The 24795-nt window shown below is 44.4% G+C and overlaps 1 protein-coding gene across 1 annotated transcript in view; it reads left to right on the top strand.

The window, feature by feature from the left end:
- Positions 1–13560: 13560 nt before the first annotated feature.
- PGR (progesterone receptor) overlaps positions 13561–24795 on the top strand; it is a 100346-nt gene continuing 89111 nt past the window's right edge. Inside the window, exon 1 of the mRNA XM_087721124.1 lies at positions 13561–15045. Coding sequence (XP_087577250.1) covers positions 13595–15045 — 1451 coding nt within the window. The 5' untranslated portion in view covers positions 13561–13594. The remainder of the gene's footprint in view (positions 15046–24795) is intronic.

Raw genomic sequence — 24795 nt, 5'->3', positions numbered from 1 at the left:
GTAAAAACGTATCTTTGTTTTATTTATTTTTTTAAATATGTTTGTCTTCTCAGTTTATAGAGTAGGCAACTTAAATCAGGCTGAGTGCAAAGCGATCAAAATCACCGAGGAAATATTTTAACTTTAACCTCAGCAACCAGCTGTGCCTACCCAAGTATTTGGGGAGTTGCTATCTTTCTGTTCCTTTTGGTTTTAATGTGCTCTGTAATTGTTTCTACTATTGTTGGGTTTTTAGGTTGCACCTTGGATGTTTTCACTGCATTATTCATTCTACAGGAGCATCCAAGAGTATTTATTTAAATTGTTTGAAGTATCTGAAATAAATAAACAGGGGCCCCTAATTGTACAGTCATTTGTTTCCTTTGCTGGTCTCCCTAAGAAAAATAGAATTCTGAATAGAATTCTGAATAGAATAGAATAGAATAGAATAGAATAGAATTCTTTATTGGCCAAGTGTAAATGAACCAGTGGTGGGTTACAACCGGTATGCCCCGGTTCAGGCATACCGATGCCTGCCAGGAGTACCAGGTACCGTTCCGGTACGGTGCTCCAGAGGGCCCACCTGCAATCCTTACTGGATTTGAGCTTTTCAGGGCTTCCGTGTACACACACGGAGCATACAGCGCCTCCCTGCTACTCCGCCGAGAAGCTGGAATGTCGCAGAGGTGACGCATAGCATCGCAGGCAGTAAGTACGCAGGTGCTTGCTGCACGCATGCTGTGCGCATTCATGTGGTGGATGCCCGGCCCTGTACTGGTTACAATGGGATTTGCAACCCATCACTGGATTGGATACACAAGGAATTTGTCTTTGGTGCATATCAGGGGTGGGTTCCTGCCAGTTCTAAGCTCTTCTATAGAAGAGGTTCCACAAATCTACAGTGCTGTTTAAAACCAGTTCCAGCTCCCTCCCCCCACCTGTCCGCACATCATCAAGTTGAAGAGCGAGAGGAAGAATTCTGGGAGTTGAAGTCCACAAGTCTTAAAGCTGTCAAGTTTGAACACCCCTGGGCTTTTTTCCCTAAAGGGGTGCAAGGGTCTTGTAACTTGACAGCTTTAAGACTTCCGTGCTTCAAATGCCAGTTTCTGAGCCAACATTTTGGTTGCTAAGCAAGAGCGTTGTTAAGTGAGTTCCACCACATTTTACAAGTTGGCCACGCCCACCCAATCACCTGACTGCCAAGCCACTCCCACCCAGTCACATGGGTGGCAAGCCACACCCACAAAGCAGGCCACACCTATAGAAGAGCTTCTAAAAATTTTTGAAACCCACCACTGGTGCATATGCTCTCAGTGTACATAAAAGAAAAGATATATTTGTCACGAATCGTAAGGTACAACACTTAATGATAGTCATAGGGCACAAGTAAGCAATCAAATCTAAAGAAAAGATATTAAAAATAACATGAACCATTACATACGCTCTGATTGATTATACCAGTAGACATTATACCAGTAGACGTTGGAGTGAAAAAATATCCTTCTTTAATATTCTAGCGAGGCCATCTTTCAGGATAAAGGAGGAAGTGGAGGACAAGGAGGAGGGGGTGAGGGGCAACACCCCTCTAGTCCTTACCACAAATGGCCAGAATTTAAGAAATTTTAATTTAGCCATAGCCTAAAGTCTGTTGGAGAGTGGGTCGGTGGGGGGGGGGGCATGTTTTCTATGACTTTTTTTAAATCAGCAGAAGTCTAGGGAGGGAATTCAATTCAATTCAATTTATTAGATTTATAGGCCGCCCAATCCCGGAGAACAAAACAAAAACAAAATAAAATAAAAATAATTTTAAAAATTCCTCAACACGCATATGTTCTGATCGGGGCTGGACCCTACATAATAAGGTCAACAGCCCCAGGCCTGCCGGAACAGCCAGGTTTTAATGGCTTTTCTGAAGGCCATGAGGGTGGGTGAGGTCCAGTCCTCTGGAGGTAGCTGATTCCCCAGGGTCAGAGCAGCCACAGAGAAGGTTCTCCTCCGAGGCCCCGCCAGCCGACACTGTCCGGCTGACGGCGTCCTAAGGAGGGCCACCCTGTGGGATCTTATTGGCCATTGGGAGGTATGTGGCAGTAAGCGGTCTCGCAAATACGCTGGTCCTGAGCCATTTAGGGCTTTAAAGGTAATGACCAACACCTTGAATTGAGTTCGGAGGCCAATTGGCAGCCAATGCAGCTCGCGGAGGATAGTGTAATATGGGTGTACCTCGGTACACCCAATATCGCTTGTGCGGCTGCATTCTGGACTAGCTGTCATCTCCGAATGCTTTTCAGGGGTAGCCCCATGTAGAGCGCATTGCAATAATCCAGCCTTGAGGTGACAAGGGCGTGAGTGACTGTTTGAAGTGCACCCCGATCCAAGTAGGGCCGCAATTGATGCACCAGGCGAACCTAGGCAAAGGCCCCCCTGGTCACAGCCGACAATCTTAGTAATGATATCACTAAGAGCAAAACATGAGCTGGGAATTTTTGTATTTTATCCTATCATTAATACACCTATGGAAGTGCTAGCATAATTGCTTTCTCGGGAAAATGGATGGAAAATTGATATTGGATAGTTTGCTGTGAAATATCAGGAACAAGGGAGACATAGCTGAGCCGAAAGTAGATATGTCCAGAGGTTCAAACAAAAATTGAGGTGGTATCATAAGCACATGCTAAAAGTTAGGGCATTAATGTGCATTAATGTATGCATGTACAGGTAGTCCTTGACATATGACCACAATTGGGGCCGAAATTTCTGTTGCTAACTGAAACATTTGTTAAGTGAACCTTGCCCAATTTTATGACCTTTCTTGCTGCAGTTGTTAAGTGAGTCGCTGCATTTCTTAAGTAAGCCACCTGGTTGTTAAGTGAATCTGGCTTCCCCATTGACTTTGCTTGTCGGAGGGTCGCAAAAAGGGGAATCACATGACCTTCACAAATATGAACCAAAGTTGCCAAAGGTCTGAATTTTGATCATGCAACCATGGGGATGCTGCAAAAGTCGTTAAGTGAGTAAATGGTCATAAGTCACTTTTTCCTGTGCCCTTGCAACTTTGAATGGTCACTAAATGAACTGTTGCAAGTCAAATCTGTAAAAAGGATTGGGTCTTCCAACATGCAGTTCTGGTTGCCATCTTTTACTTCTTTCGACCCATTGTCTGCAAACCGCCTTTCCTCTATTAAATGACATAGAACTTGTGCATTTTACGGCCACTCCTGCAGGCCAATGGCATGAAAATACATTTTCAAAGTGCGGCTTGGCTCCACAAGAACCCGACAGGATTTTGCTCCCGTGCCAGATGAAACATGATCGTGTGCCAGCCCTTATATCTTGACAGTGCCCTTAAAAATCTGCAGGCCAACCTCAAATGATCTTTGTAAAGAAATAATGCTCGATGGAAGGCTTCTAAAATTAGATTTTTGATTAAGAAAAGAAAGGGACATTCTCTTCTAAAGTGGAATGGAAAAACGCTGGGAAGTAAGGGTTATTGAATATGTTGCCTATGAAAACGTCACTCAAACAGGCCTGTTTTAGATGAGAAAAAAAATGGCAAAATATTGGTGTCATTCTAACCCATGTTGTGAGTTTACTTGTGGGTTCGATTATTTTTATCAGGTAAAATGGGGTTGCACCAGAGGTGGTATTCAACAGGTTCTGACCATTTCTGGAGAACCGGTAACGGAAATTTTGAGTAGTTCAGAGAACCGCTAAATACCACCTCTGACTGGCCCCGCCCCCATCTATTCTCTGCCTCCCAAGTCCCAGCTGATTGGGAGGAAATGGGGATTTTACAGTAACCTTCTCCTGGAGTGGGCTGGGTTTGGAGATTTTACATTATCTTTCCCCTGCCACGCCCACCAAGCCATGCCATGCCACGTCATGGCCACTAAGCCACACCCACAGAACCGGTGGTAAAAAAAATTTGAATCCCACCATTGGTACACCTATCGTAATACACATGTATACATATTGCAATGCACACATATTCTATTGAAAGGTACACATATTCTAATTTGTATGAGCACATATATATGAGTGCATTTCCCCAACATTTAATAATACAAATGCAAGCTTAAGTAGAAACAGAGCAAGCATCCATCTTAATAAATCTTAAGTAAACAAATACGTATGTTGGCAATTATTTAAGCAGAATCAGATCTGCCCACATTAAAAGCTTAATAAGGGGGACAAGAAACAGATTTCCTCTGAAATTTAAAAGATGAAAACGGCAATTTAAAAATGATTAATAACGCCATTAGTATGAAACCGAGAAAACCAAATTTGGGTGGAATTTGAGGTTTTGCTAATAGGGCCATTTGCTTTTAAAGATCTAAAGCAGCCTTTCCTATTTATTCCTCTCTATGTATTCTAATTCTCAGAATTCATGTATGACAGGTTGGGAAAGGTTGATTTACAATCTCTACAGCCCCGAGGACTCTTTTAGAACAGAGTTGGAAGGGATCTTGGAGGTCTTCTAGTCCAACCCCCTGCTTAGGCAGGAAACCTTACACCACTTCAGACAAATGGTTATTCAACAGCTTCTTAGAAATGTCCAGTGTTGGCGCATTCATAACTTCTGGAGGCAAGTTGTCCCACTGATTAATTGTTCTCACTGTCAGGAAATTTCTCCTTAGTTCTAGGTTGCTTCTCTCCTGGATTAATTTCCACCCATTGCTTCTTGTTCTACTCTCAGGTTTTTTGGAGAATAGCTTGACTCCCTCTTCTTTGTGGCAGCCCCTGAGATATTGGAAGACTGCTATCATGTCACCCCTAGTCCTTCTTTTCATTAAACTAGACATACCCATTTCCTGCAACTGTTCTTCATATGTTTTAGCCTATGTTTTAGATTCTAAATCAAGTCTTCTCACACTTTAAGATGGGTTGATTTCAACACCACCCCATATTTTCCAACTAGAAATGATCCTATCTTTGAAAAAGGCTATTTCTTATGCAGGTAGTCTGTAAATTCAGTTCATTTCGTTCGGAATTAAAATGGCAGTGGAAAAAAATGACTTACGACTGTTTTTCACACTTACGACAGTTGCAGCCTTCCCACGGTCATGTGATCAAAATTCAGACGCTTGGCAACGGATTCATATTTATGACGGTTGCCGTGTACCAGGGTCACGTGATCGCCTTTTGCAATTTTCTGACAAGCAAAGTCAATTGTGAAGCCAGATTCACTTAACCATGGTACTAACTTAACAATTGCAATGATTCACTTAACATGTGTCAAGAAGATGGGGTAAAATGGGGCAAAATTCGCTTAACAGCTGTCTTGTTTAGCAACAGAATTCTTGGCAGACAGGTGGTTATAAGTTGAGGACTACCTTTACTAGCTGAATGCCTGGGAAGGCAGGGACTGGGGCAGTGAATGGTCTCACATCTAGAAGATGATGAGGCTGAGAGCGAAGGAGAGGTCAAACATGTCATCAGTCAAGAGATCTAAGTCCAGCCCACCTTGAATTCCATTTTCATCTACCGCCAATTTGCTTTGACTGTTAGTAGTTCAGATTCTTGTAGGGAGCTTAAGCTTGCAATAAACCTATATATTCATTTGAATATATTTCCATTCATTTGAGCTGCTTCGACTTCCTGATTTCTCCGCTTGACATGACGCAGGGAAGGAAGGCAGAGTCTGTCAGCAGGCTGATTGTGGCCATTGATGGGAAAGTGCGGCTAAAACAGTAACTGGACTGCTTCTTTCATGAAGAAGCCGATGATGGATACCTGGATGAATCAAACATACTGTACCATGAAGCCGGAGTGGCGCAGTGGTTATAATGCAGCATTGCAGGCAAACTTTGCCACAGCCTGGAGTTCAATCCTGACCAGCTCAAAGTTGATTCCCCCTGCTATCCTTCCAAGGTCGGTAAAATGAAGACCCAGATTGTTGGGGGGTAATATGCTGACTCCGTAAACCGCTTAGAGAGGACCGTAAAGCATTATAAAGTAGCATATAAGTCTAAGTGCTATTGCTATTGAAAAGAATCATTCCACTTTACTTAGCAATACCGCCCCCCCCCCCCAAAGAGGAAAAGACAAGTGTTACTTGGAAAGTTCTTATTTACTTATAAACACAGATAGGGGTGGGTTCTGTCAAGCACTACGGCCGATTCGCTTTTAGGCGTGCTGCACATGCGCTTGATGCATGCCTGATGTGCACTGTGGGTACATGTGTAGGGCAATAAAAAATTGTTCTGTGCATGTGCAGAAACGAAAAACAAGATGGCGGCACTTATGGCGCAGTTCGGGGGCGTGGCAGGCCTGGGTCGCTGCCGGTTGCGCCAAACCACTACCGGTTTGGATGAACCGGGCCAAACCAGTAGGAACCCACCACTGAACATACACCATTCTTCATGTATCAAATAACATTGTTGACTATCTGGAGAAGAATGTGTGTTAAATAGGTGCTACTCAACCAATTCCTAGCAGCCACACACCCAAAGATATTTAATTGCATTGTGGACCTGGAGCTCAATAAAGAAACTTTCAGGACAGCCAAGTTAAAAAAAAATAACAGCCTTCTTTTTCTTTTCTTTTCTTTTTTGCTTCCAAAGGGTTTTATTTCTTTTAAAAAACACAAATATTTCATCATTCGTCAATCATTAAAACATTGAAGTACAATTTTTTTGTATGCCCCTCCCTCCCTCCACCCCCCAACCCACTCCTCCTCCCCCACCCCGATTTCCCAGAACCCGTACACGGTATGGATTTTTAACAAACACAGTCTAAAATCTATTGAGAAAAAAGAAATAAAGAAATTAATGACATTCTACATTGACCTTAGCTTCTTCTTGCTGAACTAACTTTAAACAATTTAAATCATTTCTGATCTTAAGCATAGGCTAACTGGAATTTCTTGGTCCCGTATTTATTTTGTATATAGTCAATCCATTTTTTCCAGTCTCGTTTATATCTCTTATTTGAGTGATCTTTAAGATATGCCGATATTTTAGCCATCTCGGCTAAGTTTGTGACTTTCAATGTCCATTCTTGAGTTGTAGGCAAGTCTTCCTTCTTCCAGTATTGCGCCACCAACAGTCTTGCTGCCGTTATTAGGTGCAGAATCAAGTTAGTCTCTACCACTGTAAAATCAGTACATATACCTAATAAAAATAACTGAGGAGTAAACTTTATCCTTCTTTTAAAGATATTTTGCATAACCCACTATATTTTTATCCAGAATGTCTTAACCTTTTGGCAGGTCCACCATATATGATAATATGTAGCATCGAGAGAACCACACCTCCAACATTTAGGCTGTGCCTTCTTTTTCTTCACAGTGTCATTGATGTTCTATGCTCCATTTTTTTTTTTTTTGCTGGCAGAAAAGTAACATAGGACAAGTTGCAAAAGTAACTGGTAGAGTCTCCTAATTTTAGATCCTCTACCTTCAACAGCACTGCTGACAAAGGTAGGTTTGCTTGGCTACCACGAAGGAGGATGGACTTGGCAAGGCTGGCTTGGTGTCTGGAAGGATGCGTTGTTTGAGTGGCAGGTCCCAGCTGCTCTCCCTCTCTGTGAACCGTCAGGCGAGCTGCCTCTGAACCCGAGTCTAGCAATCGTCCGGATCTAAAAATAGCCTGGTCGACTGGGACACAGAGATGTACAGTGAGACACCATGAGACTTGGTGGGGAGCAGAGGTATTTCATGGGAAGAATCCTCCACTCCTCTGCTCACAACAGAATCCCTGATGCCACCAGGCTCAAAATTTTAGCCTCAGACAACCTGGAACTACGCCGCCTAGGGCCGACCTAAGTATAGTACACAAAATTCTCTGCTACAACGTCCTACCTGTCAATGCCTTCTTCAGCTTCAACCTTAATAATACACGGGCAAACAATCGATACAAACTCAAGGTTAACTGCTCCAAACTCGATTGCAGAAAATACGACTTCAGCAACAGAGTGGTCAATGCCTGGAATGCTCTAGCCGAGGTGGCACAGTGGTGGCACAGTGGTTAAGGTGCCGAGGTGGCACAGTGGTGGCACAGTGGTTAAACGCAGCACTGCAGGCTACTTCAGCTGACTGCAGATCTGCAGTTCAGCTGTTCAAATCTCACCGGCTCAGGGTTGACTCAGCCTTCCATCCTTCCGAGGTGGGTAAAATGAGGACCCGGATTGTTGTTGGGGGCAATATGCTGACTCTGTAAACCGCTTAGAGAGGGCTGAAAGCCCCATGAAGCGGTATATAAGTCTAACTGCTATTGCTATTGCTATTGCTATTGCTCTACCTGACTCTGTTGTTACATCCTCAAACCCCCACAGCTTCAACTCAAACTGTCTACCGTGGATCTTACCCCATTCCTAAGAGATCCGTAAAGGGGTGTGTGCATATGTGCACCAATGTGCCTATCGTTCCCGTCTATTGCCCCCATTTATTTGTATTCATTTCCTTTGTTCATGTTCATATTTATACTTATACCTGTTATCTTGTACATGTTTGACAAACCAAATACAATAAAAATTAATTAAATTAGAATAGGACTGAGAAGAATTCTCTACCACTTCATTCTAGATCCCTTCCCTGCACCTGAATCCTGGGCGGCTGAGTTACAGGTAGTTCTTCCCCCCCCCCAAATATTTTATTTATTTTTACTATATAAGAGCAAGCAACAACTTCAATGTCTGTACAACTTGTGTGTTGTCTAGTTACAATTACTTTGAGGAATAGTCATCATCATCATCATGTTCATTAGTAGTGATCATATAGCAGCAGTATTTTCTCCACATAATACTAATACTTAATTGTTAATACTAAATCATATTGATAATGGACATTCAATTAAGTTCTTGACTTACAACCATTCATTTAATGATGGTTCAAAGTTACAGCGGCATTGAAAAAATTGACTTACAACCACCAGGAACTGTGGTGGCGCAGTGGTTCGAATGCAGTATTGCAGGCTGACTCTGCCCACTACCAAGAGTTCGATCCTGACCAAGGTTGACTCAGCCTTCCATCCTTCCAAGGTGGGTAAAATGAGGACCCAGATTGTTGGGGGCAAGAGGCTGACTCTGTAAAATGCTTAGAGAGGGCCGTATGAAGCAGTATATAAGTCTAAGTGCTATTGCTGTCACTATTTTTCACACATATGAATGTGGCAGCATCCCCATGTTCATGTGATCAAAATTTGGGCACTTGGCAAATGGCAGGTATTGGGTTCAAGAGATCACCCTTTGTAACCTTCCCAGCCATCTTCCCACAAGCAAAGTTAATGGTGAAAGCCAGATTCAATTAACGAACGCATGGTACACGTAAGTGATTCATTTAACAACGGTGGCAAAAAGGTTGTAAAATGGGGCAAAACTCACTTCATCACTGCCCTGCTTAGCAACCAAAATCTGATGCTCAATTTTGGTCATAAGTGGAGGCCTACCTCTATTTATAGACTCAGGTTTAGAGTGCGAGAGCCACGTTCAGAAAGCTGGATTGACAGATTGCAAGGATCATTGGATTTCTTCGTCCAGGTTCATACTATGTCGGACACTGGAGGTTTTTAAGATGATGTTGGATAACCATTTGTCTGAAGTGGTGTAGGGTTAACTGCCTAAGCAGGGGTTTGGACTAGAAGACCTCCAAGGTCCCTTCCAACTCATTCTATTCCATGCCATCCCAATCCCATTCCATTCCATTCCTATTTCTATTCCATTCCTATTCTATTCCCATTCCCATCCTATTTCTATTCCATTCCTATTCCTATTCTATTCCCATTCCCATTTCCATTCCTATTCTATTCCATTCCTATTCCTATTCTATTCCTATTCCTATTCCTATTCTATTCCCATTCCTATTTCTATTCCATTCCTATTCCTATTCTATTCCCATTCCTATTTCCATTCCTATTCCTATTCTATTCCCATTCCCATTCCTATTCTATTCCCATTCCCATTTCCATTCCTATTCCTATTCTATTCCCATTCCCATTCCTATTCTATTCCCATTCCCATTCGTATTCCTATTCTATTCCCATTCCCATTTCCATTCCTATTCCTATTCTATTCCCATTCCCATTCCCATTCCTATTCTATTCTATTCTATTCCCATTCCTATTTCCATTCCTATTCCTATTCTATTCCCATTCCTATTCCTATTCTATTCCCATTCCCATTCCTATTCTATTCCCATTCCTATTTCCATTCCTATTCCTATTCTATTCCCATTCCCATTCCTATTCTATTTCCATTTCTATTTCCATTCCTATTCTATTCCCATTCCTATTTCCATTCCTATTCCTATTCTATTCCCATTTCTATTCCTATTCCTATTCTATTCCCATTCCCATTCCCATTCCTATTCTATTCCCATTCCCATTCCCATTCTATTCCCATTCCCATTTCCATTCCTATTCTATTCCCATTCCTATTTCCATTCCTATTCCTATTCTATTTCCATTCCTATTCCCATTCTATTCCCATTCCCATTCCTATTCTATTCCCATTCCCATTCTATTCTATTCCCATTCCTATTCCATCCCATTCCCATTCCCATTCCCATTCCCATTCCCATCCCCATCCTATTCCATTCCCAATTCCATTCCATTCGTTGACATATCGGTCAATGCATGCAAAGGAAGGGTGCTGTGAAGTCCCACTTGGACTATCAAGGCATGGCAACGTGGGTAGTGCCCGGCAGCATCAACCCATAGAGTATGCAAAATGTGGCTTTGGATTAATGATTTGGTAGTTCAGCCTTTAACAGCATCCCTAGTAAGTAAAGCTATCTTCTTTGTCTGAGGACTGAGTACTCTTCACACATATTCCTGTCTGCAGAAAATTACCTCTGCATGAAATTGGTTGCTGGGTTCTGGTGGTTACAGTCCTGCCTCTATTTCCCCCCCGTTGCCGAGCACATCCCCATGGCTTTTGTGCACCTTGAGGCTGACCACGGAGAATTCCACACTAAGCTCTAGCACCATGATTTCTGAGAATTGAAGTCCACACCTCTTAAAATTGCCAAGGTTGAGAAATGCAGGTATTCCTCGACTTAAGAGTAATTCATTTAGTAACTGTTCAAAGTTACGGCGGCACTGAAAAGAAGTATTTCACACTTATGACCGTTGCAGCATCCCCATGGTCATGTGATTCAAATTCAGGTGCTGGACAACCGACTCATATTTATGACGGCTGCAGTGACTTGGGATCACCTTTGCAACCTGCTGACAAGCAAAGGCAATGGGGAAGCCACATTCATTTCACAACTGGCTTACTAACTTAACCACTGCAGTGATTCACTTTGTCTACACAAACACACACATAGAAAACAGAAATAAAACAGAATAGCAAAGTTGGAAGGGACCTTGGAGGTCTTCTAGTTTAATTTCCTGCTCAGGCAGAAACCCTACACCACTTCAGACAAATAGTTGTTAAATCTCTTCTTTAAAACTTCCAGTGCTGGAGCATTCGCAACTTCTGGAGGCAAATTGTTCCATTGATTAATTGTTCTGTCAGGAAATTCCTCCTTAGTTCTAGGTTGCTTCCCTCCTTGATTAGTTTCCATCCATTGCTTCTTCTCCTGCCCTCAGGTGCTTTGGAGAATAGCTTGACTCCCTCTCCTTTGTGGCAGCCCCTGAGATATTGGAAGACTGCAATCATGTCACCCCTAGATACTTGAGAGACCCCTACATACTTGAGAGACCGCCTGCTGCCAATTACCTCCCAAAGACCCGTCAGATCTCACAGGGTCGGCCTCCTCCGGGTTCCGTCCACCAGCCAATGCCATCTGGCTACTACCCGGGGGAGGGCCTTCTCTGTAGCAGCTCCGGCCCTTTGGAATGAAGTCCCCGCGGAGATCCGGACCCTCACCTCTCTCCAGGCCTTCCGGAAAGCCGTCAAAACCTGGCTGTGCCGGCAGGCCTGGAGTTGATGAGTTCCCTCCCCTCTCGACTGGTATGGCTGTGTGATTTTTGTGTATTTTAATTATGTGTACTGTTGTTTATGTTCCCTTTCCCCTCTGAGTTGTTCGCCGCCCTGAGTCCCTCCTGGAGAAGGGCGGCATGCAAATAAACCAAATACAAATACAATACAATAATAGTCCTTATTTACACCCACACCCACATGATATATACAGGATACATACATACACACACACATGCACACAGACAGACACACACACACACACATATATATATACATGCATGCATGCATATATTCCTGTAAGGCATGTGCAAATGTGCAAATAGGCTAAATTTCCTAAAATAACATTAAAAAAATCTATGGCAAGAAGGGTGGCAAAATGGGGCAAAATTCGCTTAGCAAATGACTCACTTAATAACAGAAATGTTGGGCTCAGTTGGGGCCATAAGGACTGCCTGCTGCTTTAGGCTTAAAGCTGGAGACAAGAAGAAGCCTCCACTATGGGGACACAACTGGGGAAAAAAAGGTAACTGTGGCATGTCAGATGTAAGTAAAGGTTGATGAACTGTTATAGATTCTCTTGACCTTTTCTAAGCCCTGTGCTTGTTGGGGGATGGAAAGAAACAGTGTGGCAATCCCCAAGGGGATAAAAAAACAAACCCCCATTCTGTGCCTGTTTCTGCTGCCAGTGATGGGTTACTATTTTGCGTGAGCAGGGGGTTGGACTAGATGACCTCCAAGGTCCCTTCCAACTCTGCTACTGTTTACTCTCTCTCCTCCATCTCTCACTCCTCTTGATCCATCTCGACAAGCGAGAACAGCAGCGACGCCTGCAGGGTTGTGGTGTTGTGAGTCCGAGAGTTGTGACTCCTCGCCCCCTGCTCCCTAGTGATTAGAGGCGGCGGAAAGCATCAGAGCAAAGAGGGAGGGGCCCAAAGGGCGCCCAGGCAAGTGGGCTGGCCCTACACAGCCGCCTTTCCTAAGATCTAGCCGGGAGCAGGAATTGGCCGCCAGGGGGCAGCAGCGCGCAGAGAGCCTGGGTTTCTGATTCAGGCGGGCAACAGGTTGGTTCGACTTCCCCGCTTCTCGCCTTAAGCATTCAGTCCGGCGCTCATCCTGGCCAAGGGCAGCGAGGAGTCAGGACGGCTTCTGCAGCCGCCTGGGGGCTGAGAGTGGCCGACCTGGGCTTAGGAAGGCAGGGGGAAGCGCTTCCTCCGTTTCCCGCAAGAAGAGCAAGGCGGGACAGGCGGAACCCTTCAAGGAAAAAAGTTTGCGGCAGAAGTTTGGGGCGCTGATCCAACACCTGCGAGCAGGTGTATCTTTTTCCCCTTCTTCTTTTCCTGGGGAAGCCAAGCAGGTACGGCCCCCGAAGCCTCCTTCCGAGGTGTCTGCGGGACTCTCTGACCCCCGGGACGGGCGGATTCTGGGGACGGACAAGCAGTCAGCCCGGCATGGAGCGGCGGTGGCCAGCCAAGCACGCTTGAAGCCTTCCCGGATCCAGCCGCTTTTCTTCCACGCGAAACGCGAGTGGAGGAGCCGAGTAACGAGGCTGCCTGCCTGCCCAGCCGGAGGAACCCTCCCCTCCTTTGCACCCAGCACCCAGGAGTAAACACACACCCCCGGTTGGTTCCGAGGATGTGACGAGCCGAAGAGTTTGGATGTCCACGGTGCAGAGGCTGCGCCGCGCCCGTCCCGTCCAGCTTTAGGTCTACCCAGGTGCGCGGATCGCGAAACTTTTCGGGCTGTGCCAGGGAAGATGAAAGCCAAGGAAGTGACCGGGGATCCCTCGGCTGCCTCCACCTCTTCCACCCAGGATGGATCAGTCCTGCTGGTACCGCCTCACCCGTCGGATCGGGATCCTTTCGCTGGAAGGGAGCGGGTCGAGGCCATCGACCTGACCCTCGACGGCCTTCTGTACGCCCGGAGCAGCGAAGAGGAGGAGGACGAGGAAGAGGAGGAGGAAGACCAGGACGAGGAAGAAAACGCCCGTCTGAAGGAACGAGACCAGCTCTCTGGCTCCTCCTTGGTCCAGGAAAGTCCCGGCTTGCCGTCGGGCAAAGACGCCCTGGACCGGGTCCTGGATACCTTCCTGACCTCAGCTTCTGGCAACTCGGACAGCCCTTCGGCGGCGTGGTCATCTTTCTTCGGCTCGGAGATCCCCGAATTGGCCTCAGGGCTCCCCGCCCGGCGCTCCCTCGACGGCAAAGAAGAGGGCGCGCCCCCGGACGCCGCTTCCCTGCTGCCGCCTCCGCCTCTTTCTCCACGGGCCACCGCCTCTCCTTCCCTTTGGAAGGCGGTTAAAGATGCGGAGGGAGCTCCTTTTAAGAGCCCGAGGGGCAGGGCCCCGGCCCCCGCAGTCTCGACGGCGCTGCCTAAAGGAGGACAGCAGCAGGAGGGGGAAGAAGAAGAAGGAAAGCTGGTTCCCGGGGCTGGCCGCGCCGTAGAGCCTCCCGCCTCTTCCCCTTCTTGCAAGCTCCTGGCGGGGCGCTCCCCCCTGGCCGCCCCCTCCGCCTGCCCTGAGTTTCTCAACGTGCCCATCCTGCCTCTCAACCCGGCTTACTTGGTCGCCCGGACGCGGCAGCTGCTGGACGTGGACGAGTGCCAGGAGTGGAGCCCTTTCTGCGGGCACCCAAACGCCGCCGCCTCGCCCGCCTCCTGCAACCTCCAGGACTTCCCCGGTTTCGTCTACCCGCCCAAAGAAGGGCACCCGCCGCCGTCGCCGCTTCCCCCGCCGCCGCCGCCTCCTCCGCTTTATCTCTTGGGCTCCGTCGGGGACTTTCAGCCCAGCTTCAAGATCAAAGAGGAGAGCCTCGCGGCGGCCGTGGCCAATAACGGCAGCGACGGCGGGCCGAATTTGGGGCCCGGGACTTTGCAGGCTGCCCCGCTGCCCTGCCCGGACTACGCTCCGTCGATCGCCGCCCCTTCGCTGCCCAAGAACAATAGCATGAGCAGCCTGGAAGCCGCCGCAGCCGCAGCCGCCCCGTCGTCCAGCCTGGATTGCGTCCTCTACAAGGCGGAGATGGGTTCCGGCGCCCTCTCGGGCTCCTACGGACTAGCGCCTTACAAAGCCTCCGCCGCCAGCGCCCTGGCGCCAAGGGAGACTCTCTCGTTGCCCTCCACCTCGGGCGCCCCGCCTCAAGGCCTCTACCAGCCTCTCGGCTTCCAGGGCCAGCAGCAATTTTATTCTCCTTACCTGGGCTATATCAGGTAAGTGGGGCTAACCTCATTAAAACGTAAATACACAAGCGGGGAAAAAAATGACATCAGTGGAACTCAGAGTAGAAATAAAATGTAAACAGGGGAAATTATTTGCGTGAAAAGATAAAGTTGGGGTCGCTGAAATGCCCCCTAGAGCAGTGTTTCTCAACGTTAGCAACTTGAAGATGTCCGGACTTCAACTCCCAGAATTCCCCAGCCAGCGAATGCAAACGCTGGCTGGGGAATTCTGGGAGTTGAAGTCCGGACATCTTCAAGTTGCTAAGGTTGAGAAACACTGCCCTAGAGAATCCATCAAAGAAAGCAAATAAGTAAGGGCAACAAGGGAAAGGAGGGGGGATGAGGAGGGAAAAGGAGAAAGGGTAAAGCAGAGGAAGTAAGGGAGTGAAAGTAAGAGTAGGAGAGAGGGTAAGAAAGAGGGGAAAGAGAGGGAAAGAAGAAAGGAGGAAGGAGAGGAAGAAAGAAGAAGGTAGAGAAAGGAGGTTGAGAAGAAGGAAGGAGTAATGTTGTTACAAAATAAGATGGAGCCAGGGGGTGGCAAAAAAGGGACCCAAACTGTATTATGTATGTGTGTAAAAATGAGTATAGAGTCTAATGACGAACAGACAAATGCTAAATAGCAATTGTAAGAATGTATATCTATGAATGAATTTGAAAGGGAAAAATAAATAAAAAATCTGTTTTAAGAAAAGGTAAGTGGGACTTCTTCGACCCACCCTGGCTCAAAGGAGCATCCCTCGATTATCACACGATACAACCAGTGGCAAAGAATTCTACACACACAATTTACCCATCTATTATTTCCGATGAATGATCACAATGTGCCCTTAAGTCAGTTTTCGATTCTTGGGGACTACCCTGGCAGATCCGTATTCTTTCCAGCTGTAGGGAAAACCGACTCACGGTAGCCGCTTCAAAAGCGACAAGGGGGCAGAAGGAGTGAATGAATCCAGATTAACTGGCTTTCAGAAGTTGTGGGAGCTTTTAACACGGGAGGCTTTTTAAGAAGAGATTGGACAGTCATTTGTCTAAAATGGTACGGGTCTCCTGCTTGAGCAGAGGGTTGGACTAAAAGACCTCCAAGTGTCCTTTGTATTCTGTTAATTATAGATTTTGAGGCTCATTGGTGCCCGAAGCACTGACAAATCTTGGTGCCCCCCCCTCCTTTGTACATGCTGTACAAATCTTCATTGGTGTTTTTTCCCCCCCCCTCTTTCTCACCTTTGTGGTTTTCCTTTGGGCCTGGTGCCCTAAGCAGGTGCTTAGTCTGCTTAATGGTTAATACACCACTGGATACAACCCTGCTTCCCCCTGCCCTCGCCCCCCCCCCCCGAAGATGCCCTGTCAGTATGACTGGCACCTCTCAAGTTATGGAGAACCACCGTAAACAAAGAACATCCTGTCCTTTCTGGCCCAGGAGGCGCATTAAAAAGCTCAGTGGGAATTTCTTTTAATTCGATCTTTTATCAGTAAGTGGGAAAGATAGTGATTTGTCTCCTCAAAATCTATAATTGACAGAATAAGAAGGAAACTTGAGTTACTTATAAAGTCATGAAGGTGGGATGCGACTCTAATGAATAAAATAAATAAATGAACTAAGCACAGTTAGATCTCATAAGGATGGGATTTGGAGGTCTTCTAGTCCAGGAAGGATGGGATTTGGAGGTCTTCTAGCTTCAGGAAGGATGGGATTTGGAGGTCTTCTAGCTCAAGCAGGGGAGCCTATACCATTTTGTTCAATCTCTTCTTGAAAGCTTCCAGTGTTGGAGCATTCACAGCTTCTGAAAGCCAGTTAATCTGGGGTCTGGATTCGTTTACCCCTCCTGCCCCCCTTGACGCTTTTGAAGTCTAGCGGCTACTGTGAGTCAGTTTTCCCTACAGCTAGAAAGAATATGGATCTATCAGGGTAGCCGCCAAGAATTGAGAATGACTTAAGGGTACATCATTATCCTTAGTAAGAAATAATAGATGGGTAAATCGTGTAGAATGCTTTGCGATGTGTGAAGAGACAGGTTTTTTTTTTAAAAAAAAATTTGGCAAATCTGTAAACAAAGCCAGGGGAAGAATCCAGCTTTTTCATTGCTCCGTGTCTGTGCTCACACACATTGCAACACTCCGATTTCAGAATAGTTCAAAAATAGCTCTTTTTTAAAAAAAACAAACCTGGTGGCTAGCTTTTCATCTTGGTCAGCTTGACTTTTTGATGGGCATTTCCACAGGGTGTCCTTGGCAAAAATTACACTGCCTTCTTTTAGAGGTTTATCAACTTTCCAGTTCCAGCCTTCGTGTTTTCCTAGTGGTGTCCCATCCTTACGAGATCTAACTCTGCTTAGTCCATTTATTTATTTTATTCATTAGAGTTGCATCCCACCTTCATTAGTTTATAAGTAACTCAAGGTGGCAAACATACCTTGGTGGCGCAGTGGTTAAATGCAGCATTGCAGGCTACTTCAGCTGACTGCAGTTCAGCAGTTCGGCTGTTCAAATCCCACCAGGCTCAAGGTTGACTCAGCCTTCCATCCTTCCGAGGTGGGTAAAATGAGGACCCGGATTGTTGTTGGGGGCAATATGCTGTCTCTGTAAACCGCTTAGAGAGGGCTGAAAGCCCTATGAAGCGGTATATAAGTCTAACTATTGCTATACCTAATGCTCCTTCCTATTTGCCCCAGTGACAACAGCCCTGTGAGGTGGGGTGGGCTGAAAGAGAGTGACTGGCCCCAAATCTCTCAAATGGCTTTCGTGCCCAAGGCGGGATTAGAACTCACAATCACCTGGTTTCTAGCTCAACCCCTTAACCACTACTTTACTTCCCTAGAAAATCAGGCAGGATCTGCTCAATACTGCCACCTGCTGGGACTGTGTTGCATTCTCCTGCTGTGATTTTACTAGAATGTCTCCCAATTAATGTTCCTTACATGACTTTCCATTAATGTTGGACTACAAATCCCATTTTCCTCATTCTGGGAAGTTAGAGAAATTGTCATCTGGCACCCCTTGAAAGATACCAGGTTGGAGAAGGTTGGTGAAATATTAAAGCTGTCCAGTGGAGCAGGATGAGTGGACAGCTATGAACCCTTATTAAAGTATGGATCATAACAAGGCCTTTGGTTTTTCCACTGAAATGTATTCCAAATGGCCTTTTTCCATTTCTCAGAATTCTCAAACATTTCATCCCAGCTTATCTGGAGAGCTTCAGGTTGAAGAAAAGGCTGCCATAAAGATGAAGAGGTGGGGGGTGTCAACCTATTTTCCAAAGCACCAAAGAGCAAGGGAAGAACCAATGGATGGGAAATTAATCAAGGAGAGAAAAAAATCTAGAACTAAGGAGAAACTTCCTAACAGTGAGAACAATTAACCAGTTGAATGCCTTGCCTTCAGAAATTGTAGGTGCTTCATCACTGGAGGCTTTCAAGAAGAGACTGGACAGCCACTTGGCTGGAATGGTATGGGGTCTCCTGCTTGAGCAGAGGGTTGGACTAGATGACCTCCAAGGTCCCTTCCAACTCTGTTATTCTATGTTAAGAAGTCTAGGATAGGACTCTCATGAATAATAATGATTGTCTGGTTGTTCACTTTAGTTGCTTAAGGCTGTGTGGCTCCATTGTGGGACTTGTTTTTCAATGGACAAAAGTAGGTTGCGGTCGTTAATGATTAAATGCGCTTTGGTTAATGGCGATAATTCATGATCACGACAGCTCATTATTCTGCAAAACCATTTGCATTTTCAGCATGGGAATGTCAGTTACAGATGTTGGTTGTCTGATTTCCTCCTTTTAACAAACAAAACAAAACTTTTGGTCTTGCTTGTTGATACTTATGGAAAGTTTGGTTCAACTGCAGATTTTAAAATATTGAATTGATATCCACTTTTGGATTAGCATTGGGATAAATTAAATCAAAATGGACTTTTCCTATGCTTCACATAGTCCTTTGCTGTGTGACCTGAAATTAAAATATAACTAACAAGATTGTTGTGAGAATAAAATGGACTAGGTAGCATAAAACCATATTTTCTATGTCACCCTGGAAAATAGGCAATTCTGATATATACTAAAGGGTAAATGTGCAAACCCTTTTCCCATTGTCCATTATGTCTAGTTTAATGAAAAGAAGGACTAGGGGAGACATGATAGTGGTGTTCCAATATCTCAGGGGCTGCTACAAAGAAGAGGGAGTCAAACTATTCTCCAAAGCACCTGAGGGCAGGAGAAAAAGCAATGGATGGAAACTAATCAAGGAGGGAAGCAACCTAGAACTAAGGAGGAATTTCCTGACAGTTAGAATAATTAATCAGTAAAACAGCTTGCCTCCAGAAGTTGTAAATGCTCCAACACTGGAGGTTTTAAAGAAGAGTTTGGATAACCATTTGTCTGAAGTAGTATAGGGTTTCCTGCCTAAGCAGAGGGTTGGACTAGAAGACCGCCAAGGTCCCTTCCAACTCTGCTATTCTATTTATCCGTACAATTTGCCATTAATGAATCTCATTATATTCACTGACGTTATTGTAAATGTCAACATTTGTGTTTGCTTATTATGAGTCAAGCTTCTGCAATACAAATGATGCTGAAAAAAATATGAACAGCTGGCATACAGATAACTGTGTCTTATGAGTTAAATATAAGCTGTTTCTCCTAAGCCATATTGGTAGTCCTCAACTTTCAATAGTTCACTTAATGACCATTCAAAGTTACAGCGGAACTGAAAAAAAGTGACTTAGGACCATTTTTTCACACTTACAATGTTGCCGCATCCCTGTGGTCACAGAATTAAAATTGAGATGACTCACATTTATGATGGTTGCAGTGTCCTGGGATCATGTGATTCCACTTTTGCGACTTTCTGACCAGCAAAGTCAGTGGGAAAACCACATTCACTTAACAACCATGTTCCTAACTGAACAGCTGCATTGATTCACTTAACAACTGTGGCAAGAAAAGTCGTAAAATGGGGCAAAATTCACTTAACACATTTTTCACTTAGCAACAACAATTTGAGGCTCAATTGTGGTCACAAGTCGAGGACCGCCTGTAGTTTGCAGCATTTGTATGACACTTTCACTATTTATGGTAATCATGCTTTACAATATACATACTAGCTGGATACCCTTGCTTCACGCCGAAACTATGTGATCAGGAAAGGCAGGAGAAATCTGGTTCACTCTGGTTCAATCTGTTGGCTCAGTGGTGGTCGGCAATTGAAACACATAAGGGAATATCGCTCCTGCCACCTTGAGTCCAGAAGCAGTTCCAAAGGTGGAAGGCATATACATTTTGGTGACATAGTGATGTTTAGTACTGTAAGGAGCCCCAGACCGCTCCTGAGTGAAGGAGTGGAATATCTGCCAGTTTGAACTGAGGTAACGGAATGTGAGGCAACTGGCAGTCAGAACAGAGTTCTTTTCAGATGGGGTGGGGGAGTAGAATGTCTAACTCCTTAGCATCAGAATGTATTAATATAAGGCTACTGGCAGTTGGAACAGAGTTCTCTTCAGGTGGGGAGGGGGAGTAGAACTCCTTAGCATCAGAGCGTGTTAATTACTATATAAGAATTAAGAAAGATCGGATGGTCATTTTGAAAAATCCTTTCTTAGAGAGCACCTAGAAGCGAAGAGGACATATGTGCCAAATTTCAAATTTGTAGGCTTTATGGTTCTGGAGATTTTGTGATGACTGAGTGGTATTTGACTTAGATAGATAGATAGATAGATAGATAGATAGATAGATAGATAGATAGATAGATAGATAGATAGATAGATAGATAGATAGATAGATAGATAGATAGATGGATGATAGATATATATAGATATAGATATAGATATAGATATAGATAGATATAGATATAGATATAGATATAGATATAGATATAGATATAGATATAGATATAGATATAGATATAGATATAGATATAGATATAGATATAGATATAGAGATATAGATATAGATATAGATATAGATATAGATATAGATATAGATATAGATATAGATATAGATATAGATATAGATATAGATATAGATATAGATATAGATATAGATGATAGAGATAGAGAGAGAGAGAGAGAGAGAGAGAGAGAGATAGAGATACATATAGATATAGATATAGATATAGATATAGATATAGATATAGATATAGATATAGATATAGATATAGATATAGATATAGATATAGATATAGATGATATAGATATGTAACTGTAACCTCTGTTAAAGACTATGCACCAGATTTTTAAGTAGGCCTTTCTCCTAGTTAAAACTTGGTAGATGCACAGAACTAGCCCTTGTGATGGGAAACTGAAATTTCTGCTTTGTAAGTAAGTGACGTAGATACTAGATTTACCTGGTGTGACATCAATGCAGAGGTGAAACTCAGTCCAGCTACTGGATGTGTTGATGGAAACATTTGAAGAGATGTGAAACCAAGTGGCAGGTTTTGTTGCACATAAAAGCCATCAAGGTAGGGTTTAATGGTTGATGGGGGTTAATAGTTCATACTTTGGCTAAGAAAATATCATCAACGGCCCAGCCATCATGGGTAAATCTCCTCGGATAACTCCTAAATGGCAACCTAAAAATCTTCCTCTCAAAGAATTTAAAATTAAAAATTTAATGTAGTTTCGAGGAAACACCTATTTGTTAAAAGACCAGAATATAATAAAACAACAGCCCTTAGACTTATGTACCTACTTCACAATGCTTTACAGCCCTCTCTAAGCAATTTACAGAGTCGGTCTATTGCCCCCCAAAATCTGGGTCCTCATTTTACCCCTCCTCGAAAGGATGGAAGGCTGAGTCAACCTTGAGCCTAGTGAGATTTGAACTACCAAATTGCAGGTAGCAGGCAGTCATCAGAAGGAGCCTGCAGTACTGCACTCTAGCCACTGCGCCACCGTGGCTCATCATCTTAATGGGTAGGATTGGCCCTGGGCACAAGGGAATTATAAGTCAAGCAAGGCAATGGTTAAATGAGCCATACCTGATTTTATGACCAGTTTTGCCATACAAAAGAATTGTTAAGCAAATCGTACAGTTGTTAAGCAAATCACCTGGTTGTTGAGTGAATCCAGCTTCCCCCCCCCCCCAATTGATTTTGCTTCTTAGAAGGCTGGGTAAGTCACAAGTGGTGATCACGTGACCTCAGGATTCTGCAACCATCCTAAACACAAGCTGGTTGTCAAGCACCCAAATTATGACCGTAGGCCATAGGGATTTCTGATCATCTCACAATCAGGAGGCTGTGAGTTCGATCCCAGGTAGTGACAGGTATTTCTCTCTCTGGGCGCAGTGAAGTAAGTATCAGCTGTGAACTCTGAGTTGGCGACAGGAAGGGCATCCGGCCAGTAAAACACTGCATTCAGTTGTTCCAACGCCACCCCAGGCAAGGGATTACAGGGTCATTAAAAGACAAAAAAAGAGAGCAAAACCCCAACCCATGGGATTCTGGTATGAGAATTGATTGTAAATAACTGTTTTTTTAATAGTACTGTTGTAACTTTGAAGGATTGCTAAATGAATGGCTGCACCTGCCTGCATATATTTTAATCCTTCTAAACCACTTTTCTCCCAGTAAGCTCATTCCGCAGTAAGCAGGGATGGTGGTTTTCTTTATTTATTTTCTTTATATACATCATTCCCACGCATCCAATATCTTATTTCATGATGTAATTTGGAGGAGGGAATCACCCGGTGTCATGATTTCCATCCTGATTCTGCTGCCATTATGTATAAGAAAGGGTTAAAGTGGAAAACCTGCAGCTGCTTCCTCTGGAACTATCCATGTTAAATTACCCACCAATGGTTCAGGAAATATTTATGCCTTTCAGTCTTGGTCAATAGATAGATAAAGGGATGGGTGGCCTGTAGGTTCTTGTCTGTTGTTCATTTCTTTCTTTCTCTGCTCCCCCCTGCCTTTCCTACTTTTGCTAGTCCACTGTTTTTATGACCAATAAAGAAACACCAAGTGGCATTTTTATGCCGGCTGAACTGAATGGGCTGTGCGCTTATCCTGATCTGGAAATCAGGATTGATTGTGTTGGGGAAAATGTCCATCTCAGTTCAATTCCAAGTAGGGAAAAAGACACTGGAAACATGGTGGCTGCTTGGAAAGATGGTTTTAATAGTGGACCATGGATCACATGGTTTGAGGTCTTGGGCAAAAAAGGGCAGAGATGCTGAGAGTATCTGAGTTTTATATCTTCTTTGGGCTTTTTAATTTGAGCTTGTATTCTGACTGGTTGTCAGACTCTCATAAGGCCATGCAGGGGCAACTCTGTAGGCTGTCCCAAGTCCCAAGTCCCAAGTCCCAAGTCTGGTTGACTCTTGCTGGGAGATGATGTAACGAAAGGGCTTTGGGATTCCTATTATGGCTCTCCCTGAAGGTGGTAGATCTTTGTTATGTAGAATAGACCTTAATGGCCCATTGACAAAGGTGGAGGGCTGAATTTCTGCTTCCCTTTTAGGGGAAATATTCTACCCTTTTAATATTTCCTAAAATATCTCATTTTCCTAGGAGTGGGGTGGGTGCTAACTTCCCACAATTGGGAGTAACTTTGCTGGGTGCAAAGTTAAACTGGAAATGACTATAATCGATACAATTAAAATCTCCCTTGAGACTTTTATGAATATGTCCATTCAATTTTAATGGCAATAATGTGGAAGTGGTTTGCATTTCTTCTGAGATGCTTTTTGAGCTTGCCTTCAATCTTTTGAATTATCTGGTGTCTCCCAACCAAGAACTAGCCAGGACAGGCCCTGTTTAGCTTCCCTTAAATAGTTTTGTTTAGCTTCCGAATGATCCAATTTGATTTCCTGTTGCTAAAGTCTCCTGGCTTCCTTTCAGTCTCTCCCCCCTCCCCCCAATGGGACTTTGGTCTCATCCAATAATTCTCTCTTCTTCTACTATGGGTGCCAGCAATGGGAAGAAGTGATTTATCTCCCAGGGCTTAAGAGGAGATTCAGCTGTTCAGAATGCTTGGAAATAAATAACACTCCAGGAGCTGCTGCAGATTAGCCAGCCATAATTTTCCGTAAGCTGAGCTCCACTTCACTCTCATTAGTTTTCTTCCTCCAGCAGCTGGAATTTAAAGTGTATTTTGCACATTTCCACCTTAAAAAAAAAAAAGGAATATTGCTTTGAATTTTTGGAAGTTAAAACCCACCCCCGCTCCTAGAAAAATGAAATATTTTAGGAAATATTTTTAAAAAAGCAGAATATTTCCCCTAAAAAGAGAAGTAGAAACTCAAGAGAGGCAGAAGCACAGCCGCCCTTCATCTTTGTTAAGGGGCCATGAAAAGCCTGAGACAGTCTATTCTACATAACAAAGGTAGGATTAACCTCCCACCATTTCACCACATGGCACCTGGGAAGAAGCAATGCTCAACCAAACTTGGACTCAAAACACAGCCTGCAGAGTTGTCCCTACATGGCCCCATGGGAGTCTGACAATTAATCAGAATACACGCTTAAATTCAAAGCCCACAAAACCAGGGATTTACAGCATCTCACCCCTTTTCTTCTTCACCTTGAAGCATCTTGAAGCATGTGATCGCCCTTTTATGTTCAAGCTCAATAGCAGTTAGAGCAATAGCAGTTAGACTTATATACCGCTTCATAGGGCTTTCAGCCCTCTCTAAGCGGTTTACAGAGTCAGCAATTCACCCCCACAATCTGGGTCCTCATTTTACCCACCTCGGAAGGATGGAAGGCTGAGTCAACCCTGAGCCGGTGAGATTTGAACCGCTGAGCTGC

Source organism: Thamnophis sirtalis, unplaced genomic scaffold (assembly GCF_051295495.1).
Source record: "Thamnophis sirtalis isolate CommonGarterSnake01/CBP01778 unplaced genomic scaffold, rThaSir2_p1.2 scaffold_8, whole genome shotgun sequence".
Taxonomy (NCBI): domain Eukaryota; kingdom Metazoa; phylum Chordata; class Lepidosauria; order Squamata; family Natricidae; genus Thamnophis; species Thamnophis sirtalis.
This window is presented reverse-complemented; position numbering and strand designations above follow the sequence as displayed.